The sequence below is a fragment of the Corylus avellana genome, chromosome 2, assembly GCF_965113065.1.
Source record: "Corylus avellana chromosome 2, dhCorAvel1.hap1.2, whole genome shotgun sequence".
Lineage (NCBI taxonomy): Eukaryota > Viridiplantae > Streptophyta > Magnoliopsida > Fagales > Betulaceae > Corylus > Corylus avellana.
The window spans coordinates 7951403-7964774 of record NC_142491.1 but is presented as its reverse complement, the minus strand read 5'-3'; the positions used below and the strand labels follow the sequence as shown (position 1 = coordinate 7964774).

Genomic DNA, 13372 nt, shown 5'->3' with positions numbered 1-13372 from the left:
ATAATCCAACCAAATATTGAATTTAATTATTTTTATACTGTAATAAGAAAAAAATAAATAAAAATTTGCTATGGTGTTTGACCTTAATAGATAAAATAGAATAAAAGGGAAACTTTTGGGGTCAAGGAGTCGTTTTTTTTTTTAAAAAAAAAAAAAAAATTGTAAAATTGATCTATATGGTTTGACTTGTAACAAATAAATTATGTCATTTCAAAATGAATTTAGGATTACATATTTTTTTGGTATGTGTTGCTATATGAATTTTCAAAAGCGGTCTTCATGCTTTTATCGTTTATCGTTTTACTTATTCTGTCCATATTCTGTTAAAAAAATTAAAAGATTCTTTGCCATATAAAATCAATAAAATACTGCCACGTGCCCGTTATTGTCATAACAACATATCACTTAAATAAATAGCGGTCGCCACAAGTGGAAAAAACCCCACCATGTGAGGGAATGTGATTGAAATGGAGAGACTTGGTTGAAATTTGTGGGGCAAAATTGTAATTTCACTTTTTGTGGACAATTTTGCCCCCTCAAAAGTAACCAGCCATTCCTCTCCATTTTATTTAAAATTGAAAAGATCCATTTGCCCATGTGGGTGGGTTGGGTCCGCCAATTAGTGTCCCTAGACACTGAGATTCCGAAAACCCTTTCACATTGTTATACACAGGCTGAAGACCTTGTTACCACTCATAAACATGGATTTTTCTCAAATAATTACCATTATAACAATAAACAATGATTCAACTTCGCAAGACATCCACAATGGTCACTTGAGAGATACATTGCATTCACATTTGAGAGATAGAGAGAGCAATGTGGTTCTAAAAACTTATAATTATCTATAATGGTACTAATCTTACAAGGCTTCTTGAATCATGGAAAAGTTTATGATAATGCATATCTACAGAAAAAATTAGCTACACTGTTTGTTTCATAAATTGCTAAGCACAAAGATTTCCTACCAATGTTACAGACACTAGTTTTTTACAAGCTTGGAATTGAACTGCATTTTGGAAAGGAGTTGGAACTAAACCTTTCATTGAGTCCTCACTTTTTTGTGGTTTGAATCGATTATTCGTCATGTAGAAGCAAATCTGCTGGACTAAGATGTTCTTGGTCAGCTTGGATCTCATACTTTTTCTGCTTTTGGGTGTGATTGGCATCCATGTTCATGAAATGGAAGCCCATTATATACCTATACTCCCCGGTCCCAAGGCAGCGGGAGCAGTAGCTGAGACCACTTCCACCACAGGTCCTGCACCTGCAAGAGTGATTCAAGGCAGTTCATGAAAGGCCAACAGAGGATGAAAATGAAATTATTCATCAACTGCACTCATAATGTCACCATTTTGGCCATTCCCCTTTAGGAAGCATTGCTAAATGAACACAGTTCGTCCTTCCTGCGAGATTCAAAGAGAACGATAAAATTAGCGGCAGAGGACAAAAGAAAGAAGGAGCAGAAAATAGCTCATGATCTTCTTGAACTCATTATCAGGTCCACTGAAAACAGGAAAAGGAAGCAGATAATAGTTTATTTAGCAGATGGCGAGAAGGACAACATTGACAGCAATCTGAAACTTTTAAGGATGAAATTGCTCAAATTAAAGCTACAGGGACCAAATTGACAACAAGTCCAAAATTGGAAGGACCAAAATATACTTTTCTTGTTCAAATGGTCGGTTACAAATGCATCTAGTAAGGGCCTGTTTGAAATTGCGTTTGAGGGGCCTAAAACTGCTTTTAACACTCAAAAAATCCGTTTGAAGAAAAAAAATACTCGTTTAGTAAAAAAATTAAAAGCCCTTTTAATGGTCAAAAAATCATAAAAATGGCTAAAAAGCACTTTTGGCAAAAGCTTAAAAACGAAAATTTTGCCCAAAAACTCTTTTTGACTTAAAAACTCTATTTTTCAAATGCAATCCTAAACAGGCTCTAAGTCGAAACCCATAACCTCACTTCCCATCTTTTTGTTTATAAGAGAATGGAATGTCATTTGAGCTAGAGCTCATTGGCACAATCGAACTCGTATGTCCATATTTATTTTTTCCTTTTCATGCTAAGTTAGCAAATTTGAATATTTCGATGAGAAAAGAAGTTGAGTTCAATCATTGTGTTAGATATCTAAAAGGTTAGCACAAAAATAAATATAAAAGAGGCGTGTTCCACATGAATTCGGACAAAAGAGCTCAATGGCACACTATTGACATGATCTGGCATAACTTCAAATTTGAAAAACTCAAGGTGCTTCTTGTGCTATTTGAATTCAGGTTCCTATTTAAATGAATTTTACTTCCTAGACTTACCACAAAAAAGGATTCCTATCTACAACTTTAGATGCAAAGAACTAATAAATCATAATAGCATCACTATACAGACCTGCGTTCTAGTCCCTAATTGAGATCAAATATGAACTCCAGGGACTAATTCTCACAAACATTTATCTACAGAGAAATTGAAAATTAAGCATACAGTTTAAAGGCACTGAACCAATGCTTGATAAGTCAAGAGTCAGCACTTCTTATTTCAAATTAAAATCACAGAAAAGCAATAACTGATATCTTTAAAACAAATATTATTGGAAAATTATCATCATTGAAAGGAAAGTAGATTAATTGATGTTTGACATAGACAGCCCTATAATGGAACCAATGTACATGTCTATGCCTCTGCCGGTATTGTGTGTGTGTGTGTGTCTGAGAGAGAGAGAGAGAGAGAGACCTCTTCCACGACAACGGTGGCAATCAACCCTTCCACTCCCTTTGCAGACTACACAAGGTGGATCTGGCTTCTTTCTTTCTTCTCTATGAGTATTTGACTGCAACAACCAAGAGGCATCTAAATTTTGTACCAGAAACTAATAGCAATAACCAAGAGACATTCAATACCTAAGGATGAATCATGGAAAAAAAATTTAGAAACTTTCCGAGTAATATATATTGAAATGCCTTGAAAGTTAAGACATTGAATTTATCATAAAAATTTATAACAGACAATGAGCTATGATGATGAGTAATTGTATTTTGTATCGGAATTTAGCAAAAAAAAAAAAAAGAAAAACGCACTTCCATTGATTCAAGTGTTACAACTATACCCACAATGGCAATCACAACAAAACTACTTGCGGGACAAACTCAAGCTATCTAACTTTTGACGCTAATCTTAAAAAATACTAGCTTTGCGTACAGTAACTAGATAATAGAGAAAATTAAACTACTGTTTGGCTCCTGAAAAAGTAGGGAAAGGAAAAAAAAAAACTGAAACTTGAATTTCAAGTAAATTTACCCAACAAAAACCTCCCTTTCACTGAACCCAATACTTCAAAAGCAAAAAAAAAATGAAACCTTATAAGCATAGAAACAAATTTTCTTCCTTTTCCTTCTCTTTCCCACCATTTTACTAGGCAACTAAACAAGGGGGGATAACAGAGAGGAACTGAACTTGCCTCGGTTCTGACTACCCAAGATGGCTTAGTGAAGGAGAGGTGGGGCAAGGGGCTTGGATTCCGCGGAGCAGGTGCACCGTTGGATTTTGCGGCCTCTAATCGGACGGCTGTTGATAAGCTCATCGTTCTCACTGCCATTCTATCAAATGCCGACTCCGAAGCACAGCAGCTATGGACTGTGTGTTGGTTACTTGGTTATATGAAGGTCCTTAAACGACGAAGTCGTTTAAGCGATGTCTTAGACGGGCTGTCGTAGCGCTGTTGAGACAAAAGCCAAATAGGATTCTAGTGTTAATGAGCATATTCTGCTATTTCTTTTTCCATCTCTTGATTTCTTCATATTTTTTGTGCAGTGCACTTGAAGGAAAGGAGGAGAAGAGCAGGTGACGTCATTCTTCAGGTTCTCACTTCAATTGTCAATATATATATATATATATATATATATATATACGTTTTATCATAAACAAATATCTGAGAATTTTGGTTTGTCTTAAATACGGGCAGTAGGGGATTCCTTTCCCTTAATGACAGTGTAGTGATCACTTGTGAGGATGTTTCTTCTGCAATTTGATTGGTTGCCAGGAAAAGTTGATGAAAAAGAAAGAAAATGGATATGTTTTGTTTTGTGAAGTCATGAGAAAATTATTCTTCAAGGCTCAATACAAAGTTGACAAACATGTTTTCTGCATGAAATAAGTTGGAATCTCTGAATCAGCATGCACATAGTTTACACATTTTTTGAAGCATCCATTTGAACATAAATTGGCATAAACCAATTATTGAAGGTCTTTTATTAGCTGAGACAATCTTAAATGCTACACTAGAAAAGGAATTATAATGTCTTCTTCCTGGTGTTTTCTTTTGTGCATTTTATTTCTCAAGATGATCTTAGTCTTCTGCTTGTTGCAATTACCCTTTTGACCTCTCGTGCTCTGCCAAATTTAATATCCGGAAATTTTTTCAGTCTTTGAAGTGAGAGCTAATCATGCCTATTTGCTAAGCTGTTGAAACTTTGTGATCTTGAGGAGTACTCCCGTATGAGTTTAGAGAAGAAAGAATCCGGCCGTTTCAGTAGCTCTCCTGGAGTGTCATATTCTGCAATTCTTCCTGTTCAAGCACAAGTCCTTTAGACTATTGTTCAATATTTTCATGATATATACTTAAATGAATTATACTTGCCTTCACTGAGGACCAAAATGAGATCGCTATCTATAACTGTGTGGATTCTGTGAGCTATAGTGACAACTGTTTGATTTTTAAACTCTTCACTAATGATCTTCTGTATCACTCCATCAGTTGCAGAATCAACTGATGCTGTCGCTTCATCCAGCACAAGAATGCTACTCTTCTTCAGCAAGGCTCTTCCAAGACAAAATAACTGTCTTTGGCCCACACTCCAATTTTCTCCATTTTCAACCACTGTTAATAGACATGCATATTACAGAGAGTCTCAAAAAAAGAAAAAAAAAAAAAAAAGGCATACAATCAACCATATCCAATAGTCCAAGTTGATGAACCTGACCTGTGGAATCCAACTTCTCTTCCTTAGCACGCACAAGATGACCTAGCTGACATTTATCTAGAGCCTGTAAAGTTGAAAAAATTTTCCAGTTAGCAAAATGCCAGATAGAAACAATGATAAGATAATTTGTAAATTGTTATTGAAAATTTGACAAGAATAATAAATATTACCTCCCATATTTCACTGTCAGAATATTTCTGTAGAGGGTCTAGGTTTGTTCTAACAGTTCCCTCAAACATTATTGGCTCCTGTGGTATGATGCTAAGCCTTGATCTCAAGTCATGAAGGCCTATTTTGCAAATGTCCACATCATCAATGATGATGCTTGCCTCTCTGAGTTCAACAATCCTGAAAATAGCTTGTATGAGGGTTGATTTCCCACTCCCCGTCCTTCCTACAACACCAACTTTCTTCCCTCCTGGAAATGTACAGTTAATGTTTTTCAGGACAAATGGAAGATGCTCAGCATATCGGATCTGCAAGACAATAAAACCACTTGTACTTATAAGTAAATTGGGAATTTTTCGTTAAAACTGGATTTGACATACAACCGTGTTGTTACTTCTTGGAATTGTGCTTACTATAGATGGATCACAAAAATAAATTGATATTTAAATCAATGTTGAAGGTTTTGAACATATTTTGTTGTGGTTTTAACTCTGCTTTAGAGGCTTACCTGCAAATGTTTAAAGCAAATTGTTCCAACTTCTGGCCAGTTGTTTGGTGGTCTGCTGTCTTCAATCACAAGTGGTGCTTCACTTTTTATATTTGAGTACTGAAGAATTCTTTCAACTGATATCATCTTATTTTCTGCATTGCATATGTTCCATATAACTGCAGCTTGTGCGACATTCAAATTGATTCCATATGTTACTGCCAACCCTGCAATGCCTGTTAAAAAGCCCAATTCCAGATAAGTTTTCTCACTATATTTTTTATTTCTATAGCTTTTGAAGAAACTCTATTTACTTGCATGAAAATAGGTAACTGATTGAGTATCTGTTGCAATGCATTATTGGGACCTAATCCTAATTTGTCCTCTGCTTGGCGATATCCAAGCCCCAAATATAAGGAAGCAAATAATTTTTTAACAATATAAAAATGCAGTTGCTACATTCATGGAAATTACAGTGCACTGTTTCTGAAAAGACTAGTGATACTCACTTGGATTGATAACTCCTTCAGGGAGGGTGACCAGTACAACCAATGAGAAGGCAAACACAAAGTTGGATAGCAAATTGAGTCTAAAAGAAAGCCATTCCATTGCTGACACATTATGAAACCATGGCCTTGAGTGGTTGTCAACAAGACCGAGGTTCCTGTCAATGAAACGGTCTTCTTGATCAAAAGCACGGATTGTTGCTGCTCCTGCTAGTGATTCTGCAAAGTGGTGGAGGATTGGTGCTCGTTGAATACCTGCTACGCGGGCCAGTTCTCTTGCCGTTGCTATGTAGTATCGCTGGAAAAACCACAATTAATAATTGATCAGCTCCGTGAGAGGGAGAGAGAGAGAGAGAGGCTGTTCTGAACTTAATAATAATCTCACATAATTATACTTTAGTGTTAGAAGTGAATCCATTATTGGATTTCAAGACATAATTTTACACTGTTGGCAGCACAGTTCTTGTTAATATGAGAGTATTCACATTGCTTTTGAAGTCAAAATTGTTATTGCCCTTGTCATGCTCCCCACATATTAAGTAATCATCTCCAGTATATATAGAAGATGAAAGTAGTGTCTTACTTGGCACCATATGCAGATTGCAGTTACTGGAATGAAGATGACAAATACTTCCCATGCCACTTGCGACATCACAGCAATGGTTCCTAGAATCTGAATTATTGAAAAGGCACACCAACCTACTTTTCCTGCCAGTTCCAAGTCTACCACACTTTGATCTGTAGATGCCTGCAGTGATGTAACCTTGCGCTGTCAGTCTTCTTGAAAAATAACTCTAATTGATTGAAGTTCTATCACTAATTGGTTTTTGATTTTTTCATCTTTAGCCTGCTGCCTTTTGGAAGCTATTATTTTCTGACATAGACTCAGCATAATACATACATTCAACTAAAATCAACATAAACTTTGTGAAAGTATAAGTTACCCGGTTTAAGATTCTTCCAAATGGGGTTGAATCAAAAAATGCCATTGGTGCCCGGAGTACACTATGCAGCATTTTGGTGAAAAGCTTTTGTGATGTCCAAAGTCCTGCTAGTGCTACTAGCGTGTTTCGTGCCAGCACGCAAATTGAACTTGCAACGGCAAGTAATATATAAACAAGCAATATGAAGTTCATTGCCACTTTCGGTTGAGTCTCACTTGTGGGAGGAGTAGCCCATGCCATCCAGTAGTTACTTGCTATCTGTAATACTTGGAATGATGAATGTGCCAAAAGGATAAATGGAACAAGGGCTCCACCTTTCACAGTGGTCAAATAAGACCAGTAAACTTCTTTTCCAACGCTTCCTTTCTCTCTTTCTTCATCTGGGAACAATTTGCATGCTTTTTCTGTTATTTCTAGAGAAAGATTGTGCTCTGAGTCATGTTGTGTGTGTAGAAGCTCTGCATTTAAAGTTGAATCTATGTTGGATTCATCATCAGCTGTAGGACTTGGAGCTGTTTTACTTGAGTTTTCAGCTGTGAGGATTGACTCTAGAGCTTCACTATGAGCACCAACTAAAACTTCAAATCCTATATTTTGCTTTAAAAGCTCCTCGAATCGTCCAGCTTGTGCAATTCTTCCATTTTGCATCACCTGTTGAAATTTATGTCAGATGCAGCCCAATGTACCACGTACAATCCTAAGCTTTGTAGAAAATTCTGTAAATTTTTACTCCCAAGTTAACATTCTTGTGATTTATATGTACTTCAGCAAAATAAAGTTAATTCTTCATTAGGTTCCCGTTCTTCCCTGTAAGGATGGTTCTCAAATTATCAAGTAATCCTGGAATAACAACATATGCATCTTCTTTTTTAGCATCTCCTTTTTCAATCACTCAAAACTATCCTGAATTTTTTTTTCAATTGTTCACTACTATATAATGTCCTTTACTTTTATCTTCTCAAATTATTAAAGAACAGATAGAGAAGTTGTTATGTCTTGCTTACCATAATAAGGTCTGCTGCTGGAAGAAACTCAACTTGGTGGGTAACAAAAAGTATAGTCTTGTCTTTAAGAATCCCCATCAGGCATTCCTGAAAAAGGTAAATGAAACAGTAAATGAAACAATAAACAAATGTCAATTTCTATTGAAATGTTGCCTCAAAAATTGAGAGACATCCTTATACTTTAGCTTTGGACATGGTCTACTAACCTCAAAAATTTGGGTGCCAGTATGAGCATCAACAGCACTGAAAGGGTCATCCAGTAGATATATATCAGCATCTTGGTAAACTGCACGAGCAATCTGTATCCTTTGCTTCTGACCTCCACTCAAATTTATCCCTCTTTCTCCAATCTCTGTTAGGTCACCAAAGGAGAATAGTTCAAAATCTTTTTCCAAAGCACAGGCTTTAACTGTTCTGTCGTACTTAGTAGTGTCATATTGATTCCCAAAGAGAATATTCTCCCTTACATTTCCTGTTAGTATCCATGGAGACTGAGGTACATAAGCCTTTGTACCACTGATCTTCACTGTCCCTGACAGCATTTGTATTTCTCCAAGAATGCATGAAAGTAGGCTAGACTTCCCTGATCCCACAGTCCCGCATATCGCCACCTTCATTCCCCTCTTCACTTTTAATTGTATTCCTTCAAGAGTTGGATTTCTAGACTCAGGATCCCAGCTGAATTCCCCACTTTCAATCTGGATGTCAAACTTTGTTTGATCTCTTGGAAGATACTTGATGAGGTCACTTTGAATTTCCTCTTTCTGTAGGTAGGAAGCAATTCTATCTGCTGAGACTTTTCCTTGTGCAATTGCAGAGAGTAAGTCGGGCAGACCAAATATAGGGTCTTGTAGCATTCTGAAGGTTGCCAAAGCAGATAAGACTCTCCCAACTGTGAGTTCAATCCCCATTAGAATACATGTCCCAAAAGTTATCACAGAAATAAACATAGGTGATATCCAAAAGATAAAACCTGACAATGCTGACAATCTTAGTGATTTCCATAACCAACTATACTCTATTTTCCTCAAGCTCTCTAAATTGTTAAGGAACTGACTATCCCATGCTTGAAGTTTAAGAGTCTTCATGTTTCGAAGAACTTCTGAAGTGGCTTTCATCCTATTGTCCTTAGCTTCCATGATCTTAGATTGGTATCTCTTTTGGAGCCTTGTAAGGGGTATATTGCAAGCCATAACTATTGACGTTGCTGCTAATGCACCCATTGAACCTAAACCTAGAGTTGTATGTAGAATGTATATGGCTAAGGAAATTTGTATGGGTAACATCCATACTACGTTTAAGTACCAAATGAAATCTGTGATTCTTTCGATATCTACACTCATATAGTTGATGATCTCTCCACTAGTGTGGCTTTGGCGGGATCGGCTTGACAGAACTAACCCTTTTTTATAAATCCGAGATATCATAGCAGCTCTAAGGCGAAGGCCTAGTTGGCGTGCCCCAAAAATCCATTGCCTCTGTGCTATTGTCTCAACCATTTTGGCACCTAGAAAGGCTAGTGCAAGAAGGTAGCCACTCTCTAAACTCCGGGTGCTCTTCTGGGACAGGAAATTTACAAAGTCTTCAATGAGGTATGGGCCAACATATGATGTTGCAGCACTAACCATTGCAAAAAATGCATTGATTGCTGCTCTCTTCCTGATAAACAAGTAGATTGCCTTGTAGATGGATGGGTTTGTAGTTCCATCTCTCTCCTTAACTTGTTGAAGGCTCTCGTTGAATGAGTGGGAAACAAATCCTGCAGAGTTCTTGATATCAACATTTGGAATTTCATCCAGTTCGATGGGCTTCGTAAACCCAAGAGCAAATAAGGGATTGAGCCAAGAGAAGGTAACTAGTTGGACAAGAGTAGCTTTCCCGTATAGAGATTCTCTAATGCATTCCGAATTTTTATCAGTTTTTCCATCCAGAAGGGGCTCAGCAGTGCCACTTGGGACAACGAAGACAATGTCTGTCTTCCCTCTGATTGAAATGCCCAAGAGGCATGTGGATGCAAGCAGACCAAGGAAGTCAGCAAAATCTCTTGCGCCAAGCTTGCCATGGTTTATCATTATAAAATGGGCATCAAGAGCTATGCAGATGATGGACAACAAGAAGTTGCAAAGCCACCATCCTCTTAGGATCCAGGGGAACTTGATGTACTTTCTATTTGGTACTATGTATACTGCAATCAGAGTAATTGCACATGATAGCATTTGCATGATTTCTGATGAGAAGGCCCAAGCCTTAGATTTGCACCGAGTTCCCATACCATTTAGCAGCATCAGTAGCATTAAGAAATGAGTCCCCAGTAGAACACTGGTACAAATTATGCTAGCCTTATAGGTAATGCTGAGTTTTATTCTAATGGGGTACTTGTCTATGCCTCTATCTGTATCATTTGTTCTGTGTTTGAAAATTAGGCCCACAAGTTTTCCTGCAAGATGTAGTAAGATAATTGCAAGGAACCCCAGTGGCACAACTATGCTGACTTGCTCCCAAAGACACGGTGATTCCAACTGCCGCCATCCTATCCAAAATTGAAGAATCTTAAGTTCTCTCAAACATCATAAAACAGGCTCCAAAAGTCATACACACACACACACACCCAAAAAAAAAAAAAAAAACTACTTGATACTGCTGGAATCTCCCATAATATGGACACTTTGTAAGAAACCCAATAGAAAAAAAAAATCATAATAAAATAAAAAAATAGTACAATGAGCAATTTTGAGTTTTACTAAATTGAAGTTAAGAACTAAATTGAAACCATCATGATTCAAGAATTAATGAGGGTAGAAGATGATACATACTTGGAGGGCTAAAATTGTTTTTTGAGTAAACTAAAACTAATGGAAAACTTACTCAAAAAAAACACAGAATAAAAGTGTGTTTATGGGCTTAAAAGAGTATTTTTGCATAATCCATCAACACTACAAACTAAAATGACAAAAACCATAACACCGACAAAGGAGTAAATTATACTCTCTTCCTCTCATGCTCATGTTTATGTCTCTGTCTTTCATGTGTGCTTTTTGCGTGGAAGTATCCCTCAAAAATGGCTATAACTTACGTAAATTGAACATGATGATGTCCTCCAAAAGCATGCTTCCTTCCCCAGCTTCGAGCTTCTGCAGTCTTCCTTCTAGCTGCTGATGGTTTCTCTGTATCGAACAACCTCTCAGACCAGCTAATGATTATGGGAACTGATGGGGACCATAACAAGTGTTGATGACAGACAACATGTGACGTGAATATTTTCTTTATTCCATACACAAACTTTGGAATTGTGTTAATTAATGCACATGCCTTGTATTTACACATTCCTTAGATCCATATTCATATACTACATAATAATGACTCGGCATTACAACAGTGGAGTGCCACGCGTTTTTGTTGAGCATAGGAGTGCCGGGTAGAGTTGCGGTCGCCGCCATATGTTTCAGCAAAAAAAAAAAAAAAAAATTTGTATTTCTGCTTTTTGTATTTTTTTTTAAGAATAATAATCTCTTTTGTGTGATACGTGTTGATTAGGCATGTGAGCAGCAATCAAAAGCTAGATGATGGGTCTTAAAAGTTTTTAAAACAATTGGTTTCTGAAAAGGTTACAACCCCACTAGTGTGTGATAAAGTGGTGTTGTTTAGGCATGTGTGCAGGCTTGCAGCAATCAAAAGCTAGATGATGGGTCTTACAAAATTTTAAAACAAATGGTTTAAAATTAAGCTTCTGCAAAGGTCACAACCCCACCGTGTAATAAAGTGGTGTCTGACTCTTATCAGTCTTTAAATGGTGGAGAATCCCTTGAGAATCACAAAAGTTTTCTTAGGGTTTACATTTTGCACAAAAGTAAAAATTATCAGTCTTTAAATGGTGGAGAATCCCTTGAGAATCACAAAAGTTTTCTTAGGGTTTACATTTTGCACAAAAGTAAAAATTATCAGTCTTTAAATGGTGGAGAATCCCTTGAGAATCACAAAAGTTTTCTTAGGGTTTACATTTTGCACAAAAGTAAAAATTGTTTTTGTATGTTGAGTATTGTTTTGTTGTTTGTCAATATTTTTGAAAAAAAAAAAAAAAACAAAAAACAAAGAGTTTAACAAACGGAACATCTTTCTTATATTTGATTAATTATATTCTACTGAGATAAGAAGTATAATTACACTGTTGTAGCAAATTAGCAATATGGTAATTGATCTTCTTTAAGATTTTATTTCAGAAAAATTTCTTGCAGGCGTAATTAAATTTGGGATAAAACTACAATACTTTTGAATGAGAAGTTGTAGAGAGCCAAACAAACAAACTCAGAAAAATTTTCAAACTAACGTGATAAGGGTTTTTAAAAAAGAGGAACAGTAGGCTTACAAATAAATTTTATAGAAAAAATTTTACTACATGATGTGGTACAACATGATTGAATATAAGATAAATTCAAATTTTAAAAAACCTAATCATGTTCTGCCACATTAGTTTGTAAAAGTTTTTCTGTAAAATTTGTTTGTAAGCCTAGCACTCCTCTTAAAAAAATGTATTTCTCTCTTTTGTCTGCCACGTCTGTTTGAAAAAAAAATTGGATTCATTTATTTGGTTGGTAGTACTTCCCCCTTTTAAATAACTCTGAACCATAGCTTCTGCCAAGAACATATAGCACTTGATTTGGACAAAATCCAAACACTTTGTGGGACCTATTACTTTACCCTACTACTTTTCTTTTTGAAAATTTTTCTAAACCAGGGGCTGGGGGTCATTGCCCCCTGTTTTGGAAATTTTTCTTAAAAATTATTTATATAGTAGAAATAGTATGTGTATTTGGTCCTAAAAATTAGGTTTGACCCCTATCAAAATAAATTGCCATTGGCTGCCCTTAGAGTTTATATAAATTAGGATAAAGTCCACTTAATCCCCTTAAACTACCACTTCAATAATAATCTATCCCCAAACTATTAATTGTGACAATTTACCTCCCAAACTATCAAAACAATGACAATGTACTCCTCAATGCAAGCAAAATGACAAAATACAAAATAACGATTGTATTTTCACACACCCAGTTATAACCAGTAACTAGGGGTGCAAAGGCGGGCGGTTTTTAACCGCCCGCTAACCGCTAACCGCTATAACCGCCAACCGCCTAACCGCCTAACCGTCTAACCGCATTAACCGCTAACCGCCTAACCGCCATAACCGCCTAGCGGTTAGCGGTTATTGGGTCTACTAACCGTAACCGCTAACCGCTAACCGCCTTTTTATATAATATATTTTTATAATTATAATTATAAAAATATTTATACATAT

The 13372-nt window shown here is 36.4% G+C and overlaps 2 protein-coding genes across 2 annotated transcripts; both read right to left on the bottom strand.

Moving 5' to 3' along the window:
- Nucleotides 1–822: 822 nt before the first annotated feature.
- ENA (DnaJ/Hsp40 cysteine-rich domain superfamily protein) lies at nt 823–3604 on the bottom strand. The gene is made up of 4 exons (XM_059576269.2): nt 3449–3604; nt 2725–2821; nt 1352–1406; nt 823–1267 (listed from the first exon to the last, which is right to left on the bottom strand). Exons 1-4 carry the CDS (start codon nt 3584–3586, stop codon nt 1078–1080), a joined length of 480 nt encoding a protein of 159 aa, XP_059432252.2. The 5' UTR covers nt 3587–3604; the 3' UTR covers nt 823–1077.
- Nucleotides 3605–4136: 532 nt separating this feature from the next.
- Nucleotides 4137–11226, bottom strand: LOC132174925 (putative ABC transporter C family member 15). Its single transcript, XM_088513966.1, has 11 exons — nt 11153–11226; nt 8286–10609; nt 8080–8166; nt 7076–7726; nt 6715–6879; nt 6135–6429; nt 5647–5861; nt 5141–5446; nt 4971–5034; nt 4624–4867; nt 4137–4551 (listed from the first exon to the last, which is right to left on the bottom strand). The coding sequence occupies exons 1-11, from the start codon at nt 11184–11186 to the stop codon at nt 4428–4430; spliced, it is 4509 nt and encodes a 1502-aa protein (XP_088370092.1). The 5' UTR covers nt 11187–11226; the 3' UTR covers nt 4137–4427.
- Between the last annotated feature and the right edge of the window lie 2146 nt (nt 11227–13372).